This window comes from Phocoena sinus, chromosome 20 (assembly GCF_008692025.1).
Source record: "Phocoena sinus isolate mPhoSin1 chromosome 20, mPhoSin1.pri, whole genome shotgun sequence".
Taxonomy (NCBI): Eukaryota; Metazoa; Chordata; class Mammalia; order Artiodactyla; family Phocoenidae; genus Phocoena; species Phocoena sinus.
In genome coordinates this window covers 36930203-36953886 of record NC_045782.1, presented here as the reverse complement: position 1 = coordinate 36953886, position 23684 = coordinate 36930203, and the positions used below count along the sequence as shown (strand labels likewise).

The window sequence follows — 23684 nt, the reverse complement described above, 5'->3', positions numbered from 1 at the left end:
TAATAAATGGGACCATCAATGCACGGCAAGAATTATGCCAGGCACTTCATTCGTCCTTCAAATGCCTCCCGACTGTCTCCTCCTTGCCAGCGCTGCTCGTTGACTCACTGGGACTATGGCTGAGCGCCTAGGAGGGGACTCAGCCAAAACACAAATACCTGAGCAAAATTGAGGCAGACGGTGAGTCGTGCCCCAGGGAAGCAGGCGTGCAATGGCTGTGGCCTTGAGTAATGGGGGACCACTTCAGAGAGTGCGACCAGGCCCTGAGGTTCACATTTGAGGGGAGATCTTCAGAATGGACAGGGTGGCTCTATGGGAGCTGGTGGCTGAGTGTCCCACACAGAAGGCCCTGAGGTGGGAAGTCATCTGTGGGTTCTAGAAAATGAATGAAATCCAAGGAAATTGAGAAGGGGAAAGGGGGCACGACATGACACGGGAGTGTGAGCAAAGCCCCGTCACAGCGGGTCTTGGATGAATGTGGTGAGGAAGGTGGATTTCTTCTCAGAGCCATTGAACCAATAGGAGGGTTTTAAGTCAGAAAGTGACGTGATTTGATGCTGTTTCAGAAGTTGCCTGTGGCTGTGGCGTGATGAGGTGGGGCGAGGGCGGGGCAGGAGTGAGAGCAGAGCTGTTTTTTAGGGGCAGGTACAGATGACGGCTGCCTGGACTCACTCAAAGCAAACAATCTGAGGGCTGAGGGAAGGAAACTGAATCTCAGAGACTTTGTAGCTACAAAGTGAATGGAGCTAAGACTTAAACCCACGACTTCTCTCTCCCATAGCCATGCTTTCTTAGTGCTTGATAATTCTCATCACTACACTTGTTAAGTGTTCGTTGAATCTTCATCACGTGGGCTGTTGGTATTATTGCCTCCAGTCTACTGATGGGGAAAGTGACTGAGCAAAGGATTTGACTGACCTCAGAGCCGGATCCTAATTCATAGGAGAAAAGGGACTGCTTTACAAATAGAAACCTGGGAAACCCACATCTTCTCCCCCCTTACTGCACACCTCTGAGTCCTCTGGGTGTGTTCTTCCTCTTTGACCTTGAGTGGCTTAAGCGATCCTGGAGCTCACAGGGTAGCTGAGCACCATCCCCAGTGCTGGGGCCCTGGGCACGAGGCCACCATGCCCATTAGCTGACACAGGCTCCCTTGACACTCTCTGATGCTGAATGATTGACAGCACTCATAATGACACCTGGCAGGAAGCTCCATCCCATACGCCTGGCCACAGTGCCAGAAATTTCACTCAAAATCCACAGACCCTCTGCTTCGGCTCAGGGCCTCCATCATGCCCACGTCAGGGAAAAAAACTTATCCCTCTTAGTTCAACCCAAAAGATTTGGAGTTTTCCAAAGAAATGTTTCCTGTGAAATATATGTCTATCCTTATGCCAGTACCACATGTCTTGATTGGTAGTAAGTTTTGAAATTGGGAACTTTCAACTTTGTTTTCTTTTTCAAGACTGTTTTGGCTGTTCTGGGTCCCTTGCATTTCCATAGGAATTTTAGGATCGGCTTGTCAATTTCTGCCAAAAAGACAAAAAGATGGGATTTTAATGGGGAGTGTGCTGAATCTACCATCTTAACAACACAAGGTCTTCTGAAACATGGAATATCTTTACATTTATTTAGATCTTGTAAAATTTCTTTCAACAATGTTTTAGTTTTCTTTTTTTTTTGCGGTACGCGGGCCTAGCACTGCTGTGGCCTCTCCCGTTGCGGAGCACAGGCTCCGGACGCGCAGGCTCAGCGGCCATGGCTCACGGGCCCAGCCGCTCCGCGGCATGTGGGATCTTCCCGGACCGGGGCACGAACCCGGGTCCCCTGCATCGGCAGGCGGACTCTCAACCACTGTGCCACCAGGGAAGCCCTTAATTCCATTTTAAAATTGTTCATTGCTTACAGAAATAAAATGGTAGGAGCAATAAAGTTTTTTTCTTGAGGTACAATTGACATACAACATTATATTAGTTTCAGGTATACAACATAATGATTGAATATTTGTATGTATTGTGACATGCTCACCACAATGTCTAGTTAACATCTGTCACCATCCATAGTTACAGAAAATTTTTCTTGTGATGCGAACTTTTTTTTTTTTTTTTTTTTTATATTTGGCTGCGTTGGGTCTTCGTTGCTGCGCATGGTCTTTCTCTAGTTGGGGTGAGCAGAGGCTACTCTGTTGTGGTGCAAAGGCTTCTCATTGCGGTGGCTTCTCTTGTTGTGGAGCACAGGCTCTAGGAGCGTGGGCTTCAGTAGTTGTGGCTTGCAGGCTCAGTAGTTGTGGCGCACGGGCTTAGTTGCTCTGCGGCTTGTGGGATCTTTCCAGACCACGGATCGAACCCGTGTGCCCTGCATTGGCAGGCTGATTCTTATCCACTGCGCCACCCGGGAAGTCCCGTGATGCGAACTTTTAATATTTACTCTCAAGGGGATTCCCTGGTGGCGCAAGTGGTTGAGAGTCCGCCTGCCGATGCAGGGGATACGGGTTCGTGCCCTGGTCCGGGAAGATCCCACATGCCGCGGAGCGGCTGGGCCCGTGAGCCATGGCCGCTGAGCCTGCGCGTCCGGAGCTTGTGCTCCACAACGGGAGAAGCTGCAACAGTGAGAGGCCCGCGAACCGCAAAAAACAAAAAACAAAAAACAAAAAAACATTTACTCTCAGGACTTCCCTGGTGGTCCAGTGGTTAAGACTCCGCCCTTCCAATGCAGGAAGCGTGGGTTTGATCCCTGCTTGGGGAACTAAGATCCCACATGCCTCAGAGTGCGGCCAAAAGAAAAGATTTACTCTTAGTAACTTTCGAATATGCAATACGGTGTTATTAACTATAGTTGCCTTTCCTTCTTTTTTATGGCCAAATAATATTTCATTATACATATATACAATGATTTGTTTATCCATTATGGACCTTTGGGCTATTTCCACCTTTTAGCTATTATGAATAATGCTGCTATAACATTCACGTACAAGTTACTGTTGGGACATAATATATTTTCATTTCTACTGGGTATAAACCTGGGAGTAGAATTGCTGGGTCATTGGTAATTTTATGTTTAACTTTTTGAGGAACCACCAAACTGTTTCTCATAGTGGCTGTATTATTTTATACTCCCACCAGCAATGTACCAGGGTTCCTATTTCTCCATATCCTCACCAACACTTGTTGTTTTCTATTTTCTTGATTTAATCTATCTTGCTGGGTATGAAATGGTATCTCACTGTGGTTGTGGTTTGTATTTCTTTAATGATCAATGAAAATAGAAAAATAGAGGACATTAATAAAAAATTAATAAGACTAAAAGTTAGTTTTTGGAAGAGATTGACAAAATTGATAAACATTTAGCTAGACTGACAAAGAAAAAAAGCTAAATATTTGTCAATTTTATTGATCTTTTCCAAGAACCAACTTTTAGTTTCATTAATTTTCTCTTTTTTTTCTATTTCCTATTTCATTTATTTCCACTCTTTATTATTTCCTTCCTTTGGCTTGCTTTGGGTTTAGTTTGCTCTTCTTTTTCTAGTTTCTTAAGGTGAAAGGTTAGGATATTGACTTGAAATCTTTCTTCTTTTCCAATATTATGTTTACAGCTATAAAGTTCCCTCTAAGCACCACTTTAGCTTCATCCCATAAGCTTTGATATGCTGTGCTTTTGCTTTCATTCCTCTTAAGGTATTTCTAATTTCCCCTGTGATTTCTTCTTTGATTCATTGGTTATTTAGTAGTGTGCTTTTATATTTTCACATATTTGTGAACTTCACAAAATCTCCTGTTGCTAACTTCTAATTTAATTCCATTGTGTTTGGAGGACAAACTTTGTATGATGTCAAACCTTTTAAATGTATTGAGGCATGTTTTATGGCCTAGCATTTGGTCTATCCTGAAGAATGTTCCATGTATACTTGAGAAAAATGTTTATCCTGCTGTTGTTGGGTGGAGTAATTTTTAGATATCTGTTAGGTCTAGTTGGGTGTGTCGTATTGTTCACATTTTCTACTTCCTTGTTGATCTTCTGCCCAGTTATTCTAGCCATTTTTTAAAATTAATTAATTAATTTTTTTGGCTGCGTTGGGTCTTTGTTGCTGCGTGCGGGCTTTTCTCTAGTTGCAGCGAGAGGGGGCTACTCTTCCTTGCAGTGCGCAGGCTTCTCATTGCGGTGGCTTCTCTTGTTGTGGAACATGGGCTCTAGGTGCACAGGCTTCAGTAGATGTGGCACGCAGGCTCAGTAGTTGTAGCTCACGGGCTCCAGAGCGCAGGTTCAGTAGTTGTGGTGCATGGGCTTCGTTGCTCCATGGCATGTGGGATCTTCCTTGATCAGGGCTCGAACCCGTGTCCCCTGCATTAGCAGGCAGATTCTAAATCACTGTGCCATGAGGGAAGCCCTCTAGCCGTTATTGACAGTGGCAATATCCAGCTATTATTTGGGGGTTTTTTGTTTGTGTATGTTTGTTTTTTTTTTTTGGCTGAGCGCATGGCTTGCGGGATCTTAGTTCCCCAACCAGGGATTGAACCCGCACCCTCAGCAGTGAAAGTGTGGAGTCCTAACCACTGGACTAGCAGGGAATTTCCTCCAACTAGTATTTTGAATTATCTACTTTCCCTTCAATTCTGTTAGTTTTTGCTTCAGGTTTTTGTTGTTAGAAGTGTATATATTTATAATCATGTTGTCTTCTTGATAGACTGACCCTTTTATTCTTATAAAATGTCCTTCTTGGCTTCCCTGGTGGCGCAGTGGTTGAGAGTCTGACTGCCGATGCAGGGGACATGGGTTCGTGCCCCGGTCCGGGAAGATCCCACATGCCACGGAGCGGCTGGGCCCATGAGCCATGGTCACTGAGCCTGCGGGTTCGGAGCCTGTGCTCCACAACGGGAGAGGCCACAACAGTGAGAGGCCCGCATACCACAAAAAAAAAAAAATTAATAAATAAATAAATTAATTTTTAAAAATGTCCTTCTTGTCTCTAGTAATGATTTTTGTCTTTAAAGCCTATTTTATCTCCTACATATATAACCACTCTAGCTCCCTTTGGTAACTCTTTTCATCATATCTTTTTCCATTCTTTCACTTTCAACAATTTTTTGTCTTTGAATCTCGGGTATATTTTTTGTGAACAACATGTAGTCAGAGCATGTTTTTTAATCTATTCTGCCAATCTCTGCCTTTTGATTAGGGTGTTTACTCCATTTACATTCAATATAAGTACTGATAAGGTAGGATTTATGTCTGACATTTTGCTTTCTTTTTTAAATATGTCATTTTTTGTTGTTCTTCTAGTCTGTGATTCTTGCCTTTTTTGTGTAAAATAGATATTTTCTAGTGTATCTTTTTAATTCATATTTGTTTCATTTACAATATTTTGGGGAGAGTTATTTTCTTTTTTTATATAAATTTATTTATTTATTGGCTGCATTGGGTTTTTGTTGCTGGGCGCGGGCTTTCTCTAGTTTCGGCAAGTGGGTAAGTCCTGGGAGAGTTATTTTCTTAGTCGTTGTCCTGGGGATCACAATTAGCATCCTAATTTAAAACAATATAGTTCAGGGACTTCCCTGGTGGTCCAGTGGTTAAGAATCCGCCTTCCAATGCAGGGCATGAGGGTTTGATCCCTGGTCGGGGAACTAAGATCCCACATGCTGCAGGGCAACTAAGCCCGTGCGCCAAAACTACTGAGCCTGCATGCTGCAACGGAAGATCCGGCATGCCCCAACGAAGATCCTGCACGCCGCAACTAAGATCCAATGCAGGAAAAAAAAAAAAAAATATATATATATATATATATATATATGTAGTTCAGATTAATATTAACTTAATTTTCATAGTGTACAAAAACTTTGCTTCATTATAGCTCCATTCCCTCCTGACTCCTTCATGCTATTATCGTCATAAAAATTTGATCTTTAGGGCTTCCCTGGCGGCACAGTGGTTGAGAGTCCACCTGCCGATGCAGGGGATACGGGTTCATTCCCCGGTCCGGGAAGATCCCACATGCCGCGGAGCGGCTGGGCCCGTTAGCCATGGCCGCTGAGCCTGCGCGTCTGGAGCCAAAAAAAAAAAAAAAAAAATTGATCTTTATACATGATAAGCCTGTCAACACAGTCTTGTAATTATCATTTTATGCAATTGCCTTTTAAAGACAAAAAAGATTTACAAACAAAAATGTTTATACTGTCTTTTATAATGCCTATGTGTTTCCCTTACTGGTGTTATTTCTTTGTGTGGAGTCAAGTTACCATCTAGCGCAGTGGTCCCCAACATTTTTGGCACCAGGGACCGGTTTCAGGGAAGACAGTTTTTCCACGGACTGGGGCGGGGTTGGGGGTGGGGGCGGGGAATGGTTGAGGGTTCAGGCAGTTAACGCGAGCAATGGTTCGGGCGGTCACGTGAGCGATGCTGAGCAGTAGATGAAACCTCACTTGCTTGCCTGCCGCTCACCTGCTGTGCGGCCTGGCTCCTAACAGGCCACGGACCTGTACCGGGGACTGGGGACCCCAGATCTAATGTATTTCATTTCAGCTTGCAGGACTCCCTTCAGTATTTCTTATATGGCACGTCTGCTAATGACAAATTCTGTTTTTCTTTACTGGAGATGTCTTCATTTCTGTTTGTTTTTGAAGAAGAACACAAGGTTTTGATCCATTCTCATCCAAAACCTACTACAGCTTGAAGGTGGCCCAGTTGGCAGTGACCCTGTCTTTGTGTCTTTTCTCAGGGCTTAGATTTATCCTGGCTTCACCACTTAACTAGCTGTGTGGCCTCGGACGAGTATGTCACCTCTCCGTGCCTCAGTTTCCTCATACATAAAATGGAGATAACAGCGTTGTGGCCAGAGCCCCAAAGAGTGTTGGAGGATTAGCTTAGGACATATAAAGCCCTTGGGGCTGGTGTGGGCCCACAATAACACTGGCTCTAGCTCATTTGCCCAACAAAAACAAGCTATGGGGCAGAGGTGGAGGAAGGAAGGGGATTCAGTGAGCCACTAAGCTCTTCCCAGTTCCAGGGCTCTTCCCTAGGTTCTCTTTGACAACTGTCATCTGTTTTTCCTACCGGTGGCTACTAGGCTCATCACAGGCAGCCTGGAAGCTGGCAGGGGCAACTATAGAGACATGACATGGAAGGAAGCCCATCCCAGGTTGTAAGGCCTACACATGTGAATAAGACAAAGGGCAAAACCCATACTGTCCTCTTGGGATATCGCCTGGATCTGGAGTGCCTATGATGACGGCTGGCCAGGATGGACCCCATCAGTGGCCTGGGCCTTGCCCAAGCCTCCTCTCTGCTCGGCAGCACCTCTGGACCATTCTGAAGTTCCAGACAGACCTGAGAAGGAAGGTGCCTGTGCACCTTCCTGGTCTCTACAGGAAAAGACAGAACAGGTGCATGAAAATCTCCTGCAGCAATGAGGGTCAGTGCCCTTCCATCTTGTTTCTGTGCCCAAGTCATTGCTCAGGCCAGTCTCCCAGGACACCTATAAGCCACCAGGAAGCAAAGGTTTGTCTCCATTCTGCCACCACCTGGTCCAGCCCCACTGCCCTCCTTCCGTGGGCCACAGGTACCTCACCCTTCCCCCATCCTAGCCCCGTTCTTGCCCTCTCCTCCCTCCCAAACAAGTGAGACAGCTGACTCATGCCTCGAGGAAGGCCATTTATTTCCAAGATATAGACTATACTTTTCAGACAGGACTTTTCAGAAGCAGGAAATCTTAGTTGTCGCCTAGAGAGGTGTGTCAAGGACACAGTGAAAGGAGACATGCGGACGTGGAGCAGAGGCTTATCCAACACGGTTACAGCACTTTTTTAAATGAGCAAAACGTCTTTAAAAATCCTTATAAATTCTTTATAATATGTTACACATTTAGAGACAATATTTACAATAAAGGATGAGGGAGGGAGGAGCGAGAAACCTACTTTACAGCAAATCTTGGCATAAAACAAGAGGACTGATAGACGTGGCAGTGGGTTCACAACCCCACCTGGGCTTCCCTGGAATGAGTGAGGGCGTGTGTGGGGAGGCCTGTGATCTGAGGTCTATTTACAACTTGTGGGGAGAAGAGGGGGCTGGGTGGGAGCAGCCCGGCTGAGAGCTCATCCATCAGTGTGTCCGCATGCGCGCGCGCACGCGCGTGCGTGTGTGTTGGGTGGGGGGAGAGAGAGACAGACAGACACCAGGGATGTTTTCTACGCCCCCTCCTAAAGGGAAGAAGGTTCGGGCCTGTGTGCCTCAGCTATGGAAGGAGCAGGCACACAGCTGGAAGAACAAATAGAGGGGCAAGAGGTCTAGCAGGGGTGACCGTGGACCCTCCCCAAACCGTCTGGGGAACAGGCAGGTTCCCGTGGTCAAACCGCTTGGGGAGTGTGATTTAGAGATTGGAAAAAGGTGGTGGTGGGGGAATAACCCTGGTGAGTCTCAGTCCTGCCTCTTGAGAAGGTTGAGAAGTCCCAACCCCCTTCCCTGGCGCTGACAAGCAGCAGCGGGGCAGGATCCCTGTGTGCGCCGAAGGCAGGGAGCCCCGGTGGGAGCTGGGTTTGAAGCGGGCAGGAGTGGCAGAAGTTGCTACTGGGAACACTTTGGGACAGTGACTACACACACTCGCACACACCACGCCCCCCCCCCCATGGACACCACCACCCTGCACCTCCTCTCCCCAGACATACATACACAACCGCCCTCCCTTAGCTGGCAGCTAGGAGCTAATTGCGGGGAGGTGGGCAGAGGAAAGGAGTGAAGAGCCAGCATCACCCAGTGTCTTTTCTTTAGTCTGAGGCTGGGGGGGGGGGTCCCTATCCACACCCCATGGCCGACAAGGGTCCCTAAGTGCAGACACAAAGGCCCAGAAGGGCACACTCTGTCACTTACCCAAGGGACAGAGAACCGCCCCAGGAGCCCTGCCCAGAGCCTCAGCAGCCTAGCCCCTCTCCGTCTCCTCAGCCCCGGAGCCCCTCTCCCTCCCACTCCCACTCTGCGTCCAGTCCCGTCTTCTCTGCCCGCCCCCTAGCAATTCCAGCGCACAAACCAGAGACACGGCCTCAGCGCCTCCCACTTGCACCCGGATGCTCCCAGGGGCAACAAGGCGGGGCGGAGGTGCAAGCAGAGGCGATTCCTGGGAAACCAAGGGGCTCCGGGTGGGTCAAAGGGGCGCTCGGCGCGGAGGTGGGGGAAGGGGGGTGGAGGGAGGGGCGGTCACAGACACTGATGGAGGCGGGAGGCGGCCGAGCGGCGCGGGGGCTGGCTCTGCAGGGCCCCCGGCTCCCCGGGCGCGGGCGGCAACGAGGCGGCGGTCGACGGGACCCGCGCCTTGGTGGACTCCAGGCTGCTGAGGCCCGAGTCCTTGTTGTCACTGTGCGCCCGCGGGCCCACGGGCTCCGGGGGGCCCCCTCCGCCCAGCTCCTTCCACTCGTTGAAGTTGAGATCGGTCATTGGGCTCTGCACCACCACCGTGTGGCGGCGCCAGCTGCTCCGGCGCCGCCGCGTCTCGGGAGACAGCGGCCGCCTCAGCCGCACCGGCAGCATGTCGTCCGCGGTGCCGCGGAGGCGCAGCCGCAGCGCCTCGAGGCGCGAGGGCCGCGAGCCCAGCGCCGCCGCCGCCGCCGCCAGGGCCGCCGGGGGACGCAGCGACTCCTGGCTGCTGGACGAGGCGGAGCCCGGCAGCCCGACGGCCGCGCCCGCGCCCGCGCCCTCGCCGTCCGCTCGGCTCCGGGCCAGGCGGCGCCGCGCCAGGGTGTCGCCGGGCATCAGGTGGTGCGAGCTGAACGAGGGCTGGCGCTCCGGGAGCCCCCCGGGCCCCGCGCCGCCCTCCGTGTCCGTCTCCACGTGGCTAAGCTCGCTGCGCTCGTCGTCCGCCTCGTCCCCCGCGCCCGCTCGCCGGCCCCCGGCGCCCGAGCACACGCTGCGGTCCATGGTGGACAGGGTGGAGTAGCCCGAGACGATGGAGCGCGTGTCCGCGGCCGGCCGCTCCTCCAGCGCCGCCGGGGGGCTGAGGCGCCCGGGGGCCTCGGGGGCGGCGGCGCCCGGCCGCTGCCCCTCCGGCCGGTCCTGGGCCCCAGGCGCCGGCGCCCCCGCCCCCGCCTCGGGCTTGTGCGCCTCCTGCTCCGAGTCGTCGTCCGTGCTGCTGCCCAGCCCCCGCGCCTCCCGCCGCTTCTTCCTCTTGCGGTTGACCGCCGAGATGAAGGAGATCGCCAGCATCTCCCGGGAGTACGGCTCCTTCTTGCGGGCCCACGAGCCCTGTGCGGGAGACAGGTCAGTGTGCTGGGGGCGCCCGGAGAGCCTCAGCGCCCTCCAACGTCCCACCCCTACACCCCAACACCACAGCACCCAATCTTAACAGGTCCAAGCCCAGCACTCTCACGTCCGCTGTTCCTCCTGGACGGCTGTCCCAACTGGAGTGTCACTATGCACTCTAGAGACTACCCCTCTGCGCCCCCCTCAATCCTGAAGCCTCCTCGGCACCTCGTCCGGTCTTAATCCAGGCCCTCAGCTCTTTCCTGCGAGCTGGGGGCTGGTTTCTCACCTCGCCCCAACTTTCAATCCATTCTCTACATCCAGTGCTGCATAAATCCTTTTAGACACAGCTCTCCTAATAATAGACTCGCAACAGCGAATGACACTTGACAGTTTGAACCCATTTCACATATACTATTCTGGGTTATAATACCAGAGCCTGCAGGGACCTTTCTCGGACCACAGCTCCTCCCTCCCTCCCTCGCCTGCCACTCACTCACCTGGGAAACCTGACTTTCCACCTACTCAGTAGGTACAGGCCTCTCCAGGGCAACCCGCCCAAGCTCATTTCCTTTCCCACCGCACCCCATGCCATTTCCACCGTCCCATCAGCGCCCCACCCTGACAATCCCCAACCCCAGATCAATCCAACCACCAGCTCTGTTGCCAAAAGTGGCTTAAAAATCCTGTACAATCCGATGATTTGGATTGAAGCCGCTCCCAAACTGTGATTTACAGCCCCACGGTGGGCAGCTTTCAGCCACTGCTCTCATTGCTGAGCCCCGTGGGTGTTTTTTGGTCCTGGCCTTCCATGATCGCCCAGCAGAGCCCAAGCTGCCCATCACTGCCTCCTCCGACCTGGCTTTTAATCCTTTCTGGCCTCTCCTCTCTTGGGAGGCTCTTCTTCCTCCTCTTACTCTTAAGAAGCCGTGTTCCCAGGGCTCTGTTCTCAGCCTCTGTCCTCTCTCCCTGGGGACATCCTGCTCCCGACGTCTCCCTTGGCCAACACCAAACTCTGTCTCTTGAGCTCCAGAACTCTTCTTCCAGCTGAATCTGTCGCTACCAAGGTGTCTGCCAGCACCTGAAGCTCACCTGTCTGGAACCACGTTATGCCCCTACCCCTGCCCCAAACTACCTGCATTCATGTCCCCAGCTCAGGGTGATTTCTCTGCCTCCTCCCTCTTCCCTCCTCATCATCCTCTGTTCAGACGCTCACTCTGCATTTTCTGGGCCCTTCTGCCCTCTCCTAATAGAACTCCCTGCCTCCACCCTAGCCTCACTCCAGCCCTTCCTCCTCAGGAGCCCTTAGTCCTTCTAAGGCAAGGCAGGAATCTAATCGCCTCCAGACTCTGCAGGACCCCACCCCCACCAGGATAAAGCACAGACACAGGGCCCTTCACAACCGGCCTAGTGCCCCCCCCCTGCCCCCACACAGCCTTCACTCTGGCGATGCTGCCCTCCGACCCCTCCCTCGATAGGACTAGCATTGGCAGCCCTTAGTCCCACCCCACCCCCCCACCCTATTTATGGGATGAGCTCTTACTCCCTCTACGAGGCCCAGCTCAAACACGGCATTCTCTATACAGCAACCTCCCACCCAGCTCTCCCTTTGGCTGATCTGGGAAATCTCTTCTCTTCTCATAGGCCTTTGAAACTACACATACACCAGCTCTTCTCATAGCTTTGTTTCCATATCATCTATTATCAAACCCTGAGTTCTCTGAGGGCAAGGTCAGTGGCTTATTTGTGTTTGCATCCATGACTCCTGGTACAGCGCCTGTCACGTTAACAGGCACTTGAGAAATGTTAAGTGAATGGGGTGAATGGGGTCCCCTGAACATAAAAAGCCCTATAGAAACGGATGCTGGGACTGGTCCCCAGCTGGGCTGAAATGACCTGCCCTTGCATCCCTTCTCACAGGTCACCTCCTGATTCAGCTGCAGTGTAACCGGCACACCTCGGAGACACTGCAGGCTCAGTTCCAGACTACAGAAATAAGGCAAATACTGCAGTGAAGCGAGTCACCTGAATTTTTTTGTTTCCCGGAGCATATAAAAGTTACACGTACACTGTAGTCTGTTCAGCGTGTGCTAGCATTATGGCTAAAAAAAAGTACAGCCTTTAATTTAAAAATACCTTATTGCTGGGCTTCCCTGGTGGTACAGTGGTTGGGAGTCCGCCTGCCAAGGCAGGGGACACAGGTTCAAGCCCTGGTCCAGGAGGATTCCCCCATGCCACAGAGCGACTAAGCCTGTGTGCCACAACTACTGAGCCTGCGAGCCACAACTACTGAAGCCCACGTGCCTAGAGCCCGTGCTCCACAACAAGAGAAGCCACCGCAATGAGAAGCCTGCGCACAGCAATGAAGAGTAGCCCCTGCTCGCTGCAACTAGAGAAAAGCCAGCACGTGGCATCGAAGATCCAACGCAGCCAAAAATAAAATAAAATAAATTTATTAAAACAATACTTTATTGCTACAGAATACCATTATCTGAGCCTTCAGGGAGTTGTAATGTTTTGCAATAGTAACATCAAAGTTCACTGATCACAGATCACCGTAACGAATATAATTATCATGAAAAGGTTGAAATATCGCAAGAATTATCAAAAACGTGACACAGACATGAAGTGAGCAAATACTGTTGGAAAAATGGTGCCAAGAGACTTGCTCAACATAGGGTGGCCACAAACCTTCAATTTGTTTTAAAAAAAAATGCGGTATCTGTGAAGCACGATAAAGGAAAGCGCAAGAAAACGCGGTGTGTTTGTAGTGGATGGAGACATAGAGCTGCCTCCCGTGGCCACGGCACTCTCTCACATCAGTTAGTTTTGAGAAAGCCGGAGCCTGTCAGCGATTCAGGATTCACAGGCGTGCAGCTCCTGGGCTGTGTCTGCCCACACAGCACGACTCCAGAAGGCACCACCTGCAGCACTGCTATGACCAGCGTGAGGCACATGGTGGCCAGCACCGCTTTCTGCCTCTGCTCTCTGAGAGACTTGAGAGGCCGCTGGGATCATCTGATCAAATTACCCTCTCATCCTGGCTAGTTACAGAAGCAACGAGGTCAGAATGGTCACTTTCAGGGAATGCAGAGGTCAGCAGGTTCACATAAAGGTTGAGGGGTCAGTCCAGGAGAGGCTACAGGAAACCAGGGGTCTAGCACGAGCAAGGGGTGGAGGTGATCAGGAGCTAGATTCAGGTCACTATAATGAACTTGCTCCCCGCCACAGCAGTCTTGTGATGGAGTGAGCTCCCCATCACCAGAGGTGTGCAGGCAGAGGCTCTATGGAGAGGTTACAGGGGTCCTCTGCACCAGACTAGAGCAGCCTTCTTTCTGTCCAGTGCTTTCATCTGACACATAATGAGCTAATGAGCACCTGCTTGGTGTCAGGCACACTGATCTCACTGGGACTCAGCCAGTGCTTAGAGATCCAGAGAGAAATGAGCCCAGTTTGACCAGCCAACATTTAGTTGACTCCACTACTACGGACAGAACTGTTCCCCCATCAAATTCATATGACGAAGCCCTAACCCCCAATGTGATAGTATTTGGGGTCTTTGGGAGGTAATTAGGTTTAGATGAGGTCATGAGGGTGGGGCCCTCATGGTGGAATTAGTGCCCTTACAAGAAGAGACACCAGAGAGCTTGCTGTTTCTCTCGCATGCATGCTCGGTTTCTGCTTGCCATATGAGGACACAGTGAGAAGGCAGCCGTCTACAAGCCAGGAAGAGCGCTTCCACCAGAAACTGACCATGCTAACATCTTGATCTTGGACTTCTAGCCTCCAGAACTGTGAGAAAATAAATTTCTGTTGTTCTAAGCCACCCAGTCTATAGTATTTTGTTATGGCAGCCTGAGCTGATTAAGCCACACTCCTGGCCTTTGGGCTGCCTGGGGCAGGCATCCTGGCCTTACTGGTTCCGTCTCACAGGGCAGGCTCTGGAGCAAGCAACTCACTGCCTGTGAGACCTGGTTCAAAGAACCGGCTTGGGTTTCATTGTTTTCAATTTCATTGATTTCTGTTCTTATCTTTATTATTTCCTTCTTTCTGTTGGCTTTGGGCTCTGCAAAGACCTTAAAAAATAATTACTATATCAGACATATTTGTTGTTAACCCCACATTTGAGGATAAATCTTATCCCCATAAATGGTGTGAGCAAGCTGAGGATCAGAAAGAGGTTGAGTAACTTGCCCAGTGTCCCAAAGCTACTAAGTAGTGGAGCCAGGGCTCAGACCCAGGACTGTCTGTGCTTCTAACTGCTGAGCAACACTGCCTCCAGGCCACCTAACTCCCAAGCCGGATCCTCTACTACAGCAGTTACCTCCCCAAGCACTGCCAAGGTGAGCGACTTCTCAGCTAGGTAACCTTGGACACTCGGCATTTCCCACCTTCCTTCCCAGTGACTATCAATCTTCTTCAAGGCTCCAATCACAATTCTCCCAACTCCCTTGACCAAAAAGCAAAGTGGGCTGGCTTGTACAGGGATATAACTTTCAGAATTGCCGTGGCACTTACCTTGGACTTGGCTGAACTACAGGTGGTGGAATCTATTGTTAAGAAAGGAAAGAAAAATGAAAGTTGGACTGAGCAACAGAAGACTGAGTCTTGTAAACACAATTCCCTCTCCTCAAAGGCTTCAGAAACCAGGGAGTTTGGAAACCTGAGCTCTCCCCAGATCCTGGGAGTGTGATGGGCCTCTGATGTCACTTCCTATGGGATAAGGATGGAGCAGAGACGGATGTCAGTAACCACTTCCTTTTGAGGCAGAAAGTGACATCAGGCTGCCAGCCACTGGACCCTCATTTGCTCAGGGTTAAGAGCAAGGGGAACTTTTCTTTGGCCTAGTTCCTCTCCCCTCCCCTCCTATCCCTGTTACTCTGAAGCACTGGAGAGAAAATGCCAAATATCAGATGCAGTTCACAGAAACCACAACAATGAAACACATCAAATCACAGATGCTCTGGAGAAATGGAGACCACACGGTGCACAGAGAGGTGGATGCCCTATATCCACCCTCCCCCCAACCCCACTTCCAGGCATGAGAGGGCAGAGGGACCATGTGAATGATGCCGTACAGGGCAGACAGGAAGTGGGTGGGGCAGGAAGTAGAGAGGGCTGGTGATTACAGCCTGAAAAGGTTCCACCTCCAGACCTGAGGTCAGTCGGCCCTCGTGGGGCACGGCTGCTGTTAATAATCAGTTAAGAAGGGATGCGGGTCCCAGTCCCCTAATATCACTGGGGTGGAGAAGGAACCAGAAACAAGTCCTGGCAGTGCTGTCTCCAGGACTGGGGAGGGAGCAGGCCGATCCCAGGATCTCCCGGGGTCCCAGGGGGCAGTGGGCAGGTGCGGTTAATCCACGCTCTCCGGCAAGCAAGTTAGATGCCTCCTCCCCAGCCCTCCCCTGCACACAGTGAGAAGAGCAGACGGGCTAACCACACGGCAACACACACGGGGCAGGAGAGTGGCAGCAGGTGATTAGAAGAGACCGGGGGGGTCCTCTCTGCCATCCCCACCCCCCATGTCCTCTGACCCCCTCCCCAGCCTGCCTCTTGCAACTAGGGGTGCTGTGGTATGCCTCTGTCAGACAGAAGCAGTCAAAATACTAAGGGCGGGTCACCCACAGGTGGTAGGAGTTAGTGGCTCGAGCCAAGAAGGGACTGGCCGTTCCTTTGGCCCTGGACGACTCCGCTATGATAAGGCCAGAGGCCTGGAAGCAGGACTTAGGGGCTGAGTAGCCAGGGGCTCTGATTTCGGAAGCAGGAAGAGCCAGCCCTTGGAGGCGGCTGAGGCAGGAGCTATAGATATACAGAGGCTTCCAGGGTAGCATCCCTGGTGTCCGGAGACGCTGGGTCCCACTACCAGCAAGCCTCCCCGACCCAGATAACCAGAAGTGGCCGAACTCGGCAGAGAGAAAGCCACAGAGCGTGAGGGACTGCAGGAGGGCAGCCATGCAGTGCCCAGACTTCCTGGCAAGAGGAGCCAGACGTGGCTCCAACAAGTGCCTCCTTCCTCCTGAGAAGGGGCTTCTGGATGGGACGTCGGTGGGGGTAAGTTGTTAACAACTGTGGGTAACTGGCATGTCAGGGTGAGGGCCTCATGGCCCCGGACCGTCCTGCCTGCCCCTCGTGCCTGCCCAGCCTTCTTATAATCACCCGCCACTGTTAGTGACCGAGGCCGCGATGCCACACTATACCCGTTAAATCTCCAACAGGTCCGCTGGAGGAGGGAAGGGGAGGAGGAGAGAAGGGGCAGGATCCAGGGGATAGGGGGAGAGCACAGGGAGAAGAGGGAGGAGGGGCGGAGGGGTGCAAGGAGAAAAGGAAGAAAAATTAAAAAGAGGAACGTGCCCAGGACACAGCCCATGAGAAATAAAGAGCTCAGGAAAGCAATCAGTGAAAACAAAGCCCCTACCCAGCCCGGCGTGGGCACGGCTGAGTCATGGAGGAGGCGGCACACGGGCAGGCTGGGCCTCCCCAGAGAGGCAGAAGGCCCCACCACAGCCCAGTCCAGCGGCGCGGGCAGGAGCAGGGAAGCTGGGCCCCTGGCCAGCCATCTGGGACCCTCGGGAATGCAGATCCCACCCCCTCTCCACCCCTTCCCAGGCCCCTGCTCTCACCTGAGCCTGGCTCACCAGGGGGCACTGTCCTGCCAATGTTAGGCAGGAGGTACTCGATGTTTGGCACTGACTGAGGCTCCCTGTCGTCCACAGGGGTCTGCAAACAGAAGGAGGGTCAGCCAGCACAGCCTCAGTTGTCTGACTGCAGACCCGACGGAACGGGGAACCCTGAGGACAGGGTGCAGGTCTCCTCCATCAGACCGGGGCTCACCCGTGCAGGGAACGTCTCCTTCATCAGCCAGGCGCTCGAGTGCAGGTCCTACGTGTCCCCCATTAGACTGTTTTGTGCCCTCCCCCACACACACCTTGGCTGAACCCTAAAGGCCGGAGCTGTGACTCCCTCATCAGACTGGACCTTCTAAGCCCTCTATCCTCCTCGTAAGATTGGAGGACAGGGTCTGCCTTTGCTACTGGACTAAGTTTCCTTAGGGCAAGGCCTCTATCTCCCCCTCAGACTGGGGCTCATGAAGGTGAGGACTGTTGTCTCCCATCAGATTGGAGGCTCCGGAGGAGAGGGCTTATGTTCCTTCCATCAGACTGGGATGTCCCAAGGGCAGGGACCTTCCCCTGCTTCAGTCTTGCTGCCCACCCCTCCCACCTGGGACGAGGGCCCACCATCGACCAGACCCCACCCCACGGGCCCTCTGCATCACTCACTCTCTCTCCCTTGTCCTCGTTGTCGCTGAAGAACCAGTCTGACTGCAGAGGAGACAAAAGGAAGTGATGGAATCAGCGTGGGAAGGAGCTGAGGGAAGACAGGGAGACACGGGCTCCCAACCTGCTCAGTTCAGAGGACCCACTCAAGCACACCTGTTGGAAAAGTCTGGACCCCAGTGTGGAAAGGAAATGCAGCCTGGAGTGGGAGAAGGCCTGAGCACAGATGGCTGGCTGGCTCAGGGAGAGCTGCTTTGCCTGTTTTTCACTAAACACAGTCCCCTGCACGTCACCTGAAGCGAGGGGGCAGCAGCGCCATCTAGTGCCAGCCAGGTCCACTGCGGGGACAAGGCCAGCCGCGGTGGCTGTAGCTGCATGTACCATGACACCAGCCTAGGCTCCACACTGACAACAGGGGTGGAACCCCCCCACCCCCCCGGAAAAGGCAAGTGCCTAGAGGGAGGTGTTAGGAGGTTCCCTGAGGGGCAGGCAGGCAAGGTTTTCTCATAGATGCCAAACAGAATAGAAAATAAAGTAATAATCCCACTCAGATATATTTTGTGAAATTTGAGAATCTTGAAGATAAAACTCTAAAAGTTGGGCTTCCCTGGTGGCGCAGTGGTTGAGAGTCCGCCTGCCGATGCAGGGGACACGGGTTCGTACCCCGGTCCGGGAGGATCCCACATGCCATGGAGCGGCTAGGCCCGTGAGCGCGTCCGGAGCCTGTGCTCCACAGCGGGAGAGGCCGCAGTAGTGAGAGGCCCGCGTACCGCAAAGAAAAAACAAAACCCTCTAACTCTAAAAGTTTTCTGAGGAACAAAAACAGATTGCTTACACGTGAGCAAGTATCAGCTTTAACCAGGACTTTCAGCAGCAACAGACACAAGAAGACAAGGAAGTAATATTTTTGATGTGCTTCTGAACTACAAGTGCTGGGATTTTCTGAACTACAAGTGCTGGGATTTTGAACCTAGAACTTTATACCTTGCTAATCTCTCATTTAAATTTGAGTGTGAAATAAAGCTATTCTAAGACGTCAGAAAGTTTGCTACACAAAGACTATCTTAACCGAGTACATGAGCAAGTAAAGAAATGAATCCAGGATGGAACAAGAAGTTCTAAGAAGTAAGGATGGATAATAGCGTAGAAAAGTCAACTGTTATCAAACTAAGCAATGATGCACACACACACATGTACAAACACAGACAAAGTATACCCATGACAATCTGGAATTCAAATTCAGAGGGAGAAACCAGTGACAGGTGAAAGTACACTAAGGTACTTGGCTTTTAGATGTGGTGGAAGGAAGATGTGGATACTGATAAGCTCTAGAAATTGATAGGAAAAATTAAACGTAACTACAGGCTTTTGCAATTGTATCATTCAACGTAAGTATGGGTTTTATAAATTATGTAAGTTTTATATCAGGAAAATAAAATGAACCCATCCAAAGCAAGGTAGAAAAGACCAAAAAAAGGAAATAAAATGAAAATGTAGTAAACAGAAAATGACATTTAAGATGGCAGAAATAAGCCCTGACAGGGACTTCCCTGGGGGCGCAGTGGTTAAGAATCTGCCTGCCTATGCAGGGGACACGGGTTCGGGCCCTGGTCTGGAAAGAACCCACATGCCTCAGAGCAACTAAGCCCGTGCACCACAACTACTGAGCCTGCACTCTAGAGCCCGTGAGCCACAACTACTGAGCCCATGCGCCACAACTACTGAAGCCCGTGTGCCTAGAGCCCATGCTCCGCAACAAGAGAAGCCACCGCAATGAGAAGTCCATGCACCACAACGAAGAGTAGCCCCCGCTCGACGCAACTAGAGAAAACCTGTGTGCGGCAACAAATGCAATGCGGCCAAAAATTAAATAAATAAATAAGTCCTGACAGTACAGAAATTACAGAAAAGTAAATGAGCTAAGCTCACTAACTGAAAGTTAAAACACACAGAATGTTATATATATTTAAGGATATCCTTATACTTAAAATTAGCATCTAGAAGGTGGATTGAAAATACACACATTAACCTATCAGAGTGGTAATTATTGGGGGGTGGGCAGAGTGGGCTTTGGAATGAGGCGGGGAAACAAGGAGACTTGCAAGGTTGATTATGACCTTGGGCCATGAACCTCAATTATTATTCATCATGATCAGGCATATGATTAACTCAAATAAGACAGAAGAGAAACAAGAGACAGAAGAGAAAAGAGAGATAGAGGATGAGGGAGAAATGCAGGATCTGGGGTCAGCTTCGGGCTCAAGTCCACGTCGGGTAAATTACCTCTCTATTTACTTATCTTTAAAATGGGCATAATGTATGAGTATCTACTTCTAAAACTGTGGTGAAGATTAAAATAAAATACCATATGGCTGTTATCTAAAAGACAGGAAATAAATAACAAGTGTTGGCAAGGATGTGGAGAAAAGGAAACCCTCCTACGCTGTTGGTGGGAATGTAAATTGGTGCAGCCACTATGGAAAACAGTATGGAGGGTCCTCAAAAAATTAAAAATAGAACTACCATATGACCCAGCGAATCCACTTCTGGGTATTTATCTGAAGGAAACAAAAACACTAACTTGAAAACATACATGCGTCCCCATGTTCGTTGCGGCATTATTCACCATAGCCAAGACATGGGTGCAACCTAAGTGTCCATCGATGGATGAAGAAAATGTGCATATACTGTATGTGTGTGTATACACAGACACACACACACACACACACACACACACATATGCAGTAGAATATTATTCAACAATTTAAAAAAGGAAATCGGGCTTCCCTAGTGACGCAGTGGTTGAGAATCCGCCTGCCGATGCAGGGGACGCGGATTCATGCCCCGGTCCGGGAGGATCCCACATGCCGCAGAGCGGCTGGGCCTGTGAGCCATGGCCGCTGAGCCTGTGCATCCGGAGCCTGTGCTCCGCAACGGGAGAGGCCACAACACTGAGAGGCCCCCATACCGCAAAAAAAAAAAAGGAGATCTTGCCATTTGCAACAACGTGGATGAAACTTGAGGGCATTATGCTAAAGTGAAACGACAGAGAGAGACAAACACTGTATGATCTCACTTATATGTGGCATAAGAAACCCCCAAATTATCCGAGTTCATAGATGCAGACAACAGACTGGTGGTTGCCAGAGGTGAGGGGGTGGAGGGTGGTTGAGATGAGTGAAGGCAGTCAAAAGGTACAAACTCCCAGTTATAAAATGAGCAAGTCCTGGGGATGCAATGTGCATCATGGTGACTATAGCTAATAACACTACTGTATATTTGAAAGTTTCAAAGAGAGTAGATCTTGAACGTTCTCATCACAAGAAAAAAGAACTTGTCACTGTGTGTGGTGATGGATGTTAACTAGACTTACTGTGCTGATCACTTCACAATCTATACAAATATCAAATCATTATGTTATACACCTGAAACTAATATAATGTTGTATGTCAATTACATCTCAATTTAAAAAACAAAAAAGAAATACCATATGTAAAACATTTAGTACAACACATTAATGTATAATAAATGTTAGCTCTTTTTTTTTTTTTTTTTTTTTCGGTACGCGGGCCTCTCACTGCTGTGGCCTCTCCTGCCGCGAAGCACAGGCTCCGGACGCTCAGGCTCAGCGGCCATGGCTCACGGGCCCAGCCGCTCCACGGCGTGTGGGATCTTCCTGGACCGGGGCATGAACCCGGGCCCCCTGCATCGGCAGGCGGACTCTCAACCACTGCGCCACCAGGGAAGCCCCATGTTAGCTATTATTAATAAAAGGTGCAGTCCCCGGAGACAGGCTGACCAGAGGGAGCCCTAAGAAGCCAGCCTCTAACTCGGGTTTGAGGGAACCTAAAAGTGCTCTGGGAACCTGGAAGTCTACAGGAAGCTTCCGGGTGGCCCATGGTTCTCTGGAAGAGTTCATGCTAGCTCATGCCACCCTGCTTTTGCCCATGCTGTTCCCTCTGCCTGGAACATTCGTTCTCCCTTCTCTGCCTGGCTAAATTCTTTGTGTCTTTCAAAAACTCCCTGACTATAGTCCCAGCTCTACGCCCAGGGCTGGGTTGGGTCTTTCCACGGGGCTTCCCTGGACATAGCCCAGAGCATGAAGAAGTGATGTCTTCAGAGCAGGGCCTGAGTTCCATTCATCTCTGTGCTCCCAGCACCTGCGTTTGTATCTGGCATGGAATGACGATGTTGGTGGTGGTGGTGATGATGATAGTTAACTTTTTTTTTGGGGGGGGGGAATGGCACGCCGTGCAGCTTGTGGAATCTTAGTTCCCCAACCAGGGATCGAACCTGGGCCCCTGGCAGTGAGAGTGTGGAGTCCTAACCACTGGACCGCCAAGTAATTCCAAGAGCTAACTCTTATATAACACTACCTAACCAGGCACCATTTTAAGTGCCTTACAGATAACAACTCATGCAACCCTCACAATAACATTGTGGGGTAAGTACTATTATTATCTCTACTTTACAGGTGAGGAAATGGAGGCACAAAAAGAATAAGTACTTGTCCAGGGTCCCACAGCATATAAGGAGCAGAGCCAGGGTTCAATCTCAGGCAGGCTGGCTCCAGAGGCAGTGCCCTGAACCTCTACACCGGTGCTTCTCAACTGGGGCGACTCTGCCCGCCGAGGGGGCATTTGGCAATGTCCTGAGACATTTTCAATTGTCACAAGTGGAGGGATGCTCCTGGTATCTGGCCGAGATGCCGCTAAACATGCTATAAGCCACAGGACAGCCCCCAACAAAGAAGAATGATCTGGCCCCAAAGGTCACTAGTGCCAGGCTGAGAAATCCCAGGGTACACGTGGTAGGAGTCAGCACGTTTGCCGAGTGAATAAATGAACAAATGCCTTGGCACGGTCTTCGTTTGGGTTCCAGCTGACTTAGTAAACGTGAGTGTGGGCTGGCTGCTGACTTACTGATGGGCAGCTGAACAGCCGGGTTGGCTCATCTCCACTCTGCCATTAACTTGCTGTGTGACCCCGGGCAAGTCACTGCTCCTCTTTATGCCTCAGTATCCACCCTCTGTACAAGGCAAGGTCAGCTCTGCTGCCTTAAGGCCCCTTCCAGCTCTGCTGTCCAAGAGTTCCACAGAAACTAGGAGTCCCAGGCAGGGGGGCCAGGTGATGGTTGCAGCTGAAACTCCCAGCAGGAGGTCATGTCGCCCATGAACTCCAACCGTCCACTGAGTGGCCAGGGGTTCAGAGCCAGAGCCAGAGCAGTCTCTGTCACAAGTCCCACCCTGCCTGAGCTCGTGACTACACTGATCCCTGGCTGTATACAGAGCCTCTTAGGTGGGCGGGCTCAGTGGGCTCAATGTGAATTGAGGGGGTAGCTCATTCCCTCGACAATAGTCCAGGGCTGGTTATGTTCTTATGCCAAGGGGGCAGAGAATGGAGGGTTGCACGCTCAGTTAGTTCCCAGGAAGGAATCCCTCAGTGGGAAAGCCCAGACTGGCAATGACCTCAACAGCAATTCATTCATTCATTCATTCAACAAACACTGAGTGTTCGCCATGTGCCAGGCTCTAGGCTTGGTGCTGGGATTACACGTATGAAGGAGACTGATGTGCTCCATATCCCCCGACCCTGCCCAGACAAGGAGCCGCTGTTGGCTGGGGACTTCCCCCAGGACCCTAAGGGAGGGTAAGTAGACACACTTTGGGCCTTCCTTCTCCCTGAAGACTGCTGTTCTTGACATCCCAGCTGACCACAGGCCTTGGGCTTCCTGGGACTTCACTAGGAGCCTCTCTTTCCCACTGCCCCCTGCCCCCACCACAAAGCATACACTCATGGGGACCCCGACGGCTCCCTGTTGGTTTGGGGAGCTGAACTTTTCCAAGAGAGATAGGCTTCCCCAGACCAAGGCCACATCAGGATCCCTGACATTGCTCACCAGCCCTGGCCTCCCCGACAGCTCTGGAGTGGGCCTCCGGGCTGGTGGTCCCAATGTTAGAGTGCGAACAGGCCTCGACATACCCTCTTATGGCTCAGGGCCCTGACACGTGGTGAAGGAAGGAAACAAACAGACAAGGCCAGCCAGCATGACCAAAGTCCACCCATGGCCCCACTTAGCTAACTCTGACCAATCTCCCTCACTCCAAAGCCCCCAGGAGTCAGACCTCCCAGTTGGTTGGGGAGTAAAGCACAGGCTTTGGTCAAACAGTCCTAGCTTAATCCCGGGGCTGCTACT

At 51.1% G+C, this 23684-nt stretch overlaps 1 protein-coding gene across 6 annotated transcripts in view; it reads right to left on the bottom strand.

Moving 5' to 3' along the window:
* The window catches only part of ARHGAP23 (Rho GTPase activating protein 23), a 93938-nt gene that overhangs the window by 4881 nt on the left and 65373 nt on the right, over positions 1-23684 (bottom strand). For 4 of the 6 annotated variants that reach the window (XM_032615611.1, XM_032615610.1, XM_032615612.1 and 1 more), the window contains 4 exons: positions 17493-17534; positions 16836-16932; positions 14734-14765; positions 7629-10218 (listed from right to left, as the gene is read on the bottom strand). In XM_032615611.1, the coding sequence (XP_032471502.1) occupies positions 9178-10218; positions 14734-14765; positions 16836-16932; positions 17493-17534 (1212 nt within the window). In that variant the 3' untranslated portion in view covers positions 7629-9177. Of the gene's footprint in view, positions 1-7628; positions 10219-14733; positions 14766-16835; positions 16933-17492; positions 17535-23684 lie in introns of those variants that run through there. The other 2 variants (XR_004347293.1, XR_004347292.1) reach the window with 1 other exon arrangement.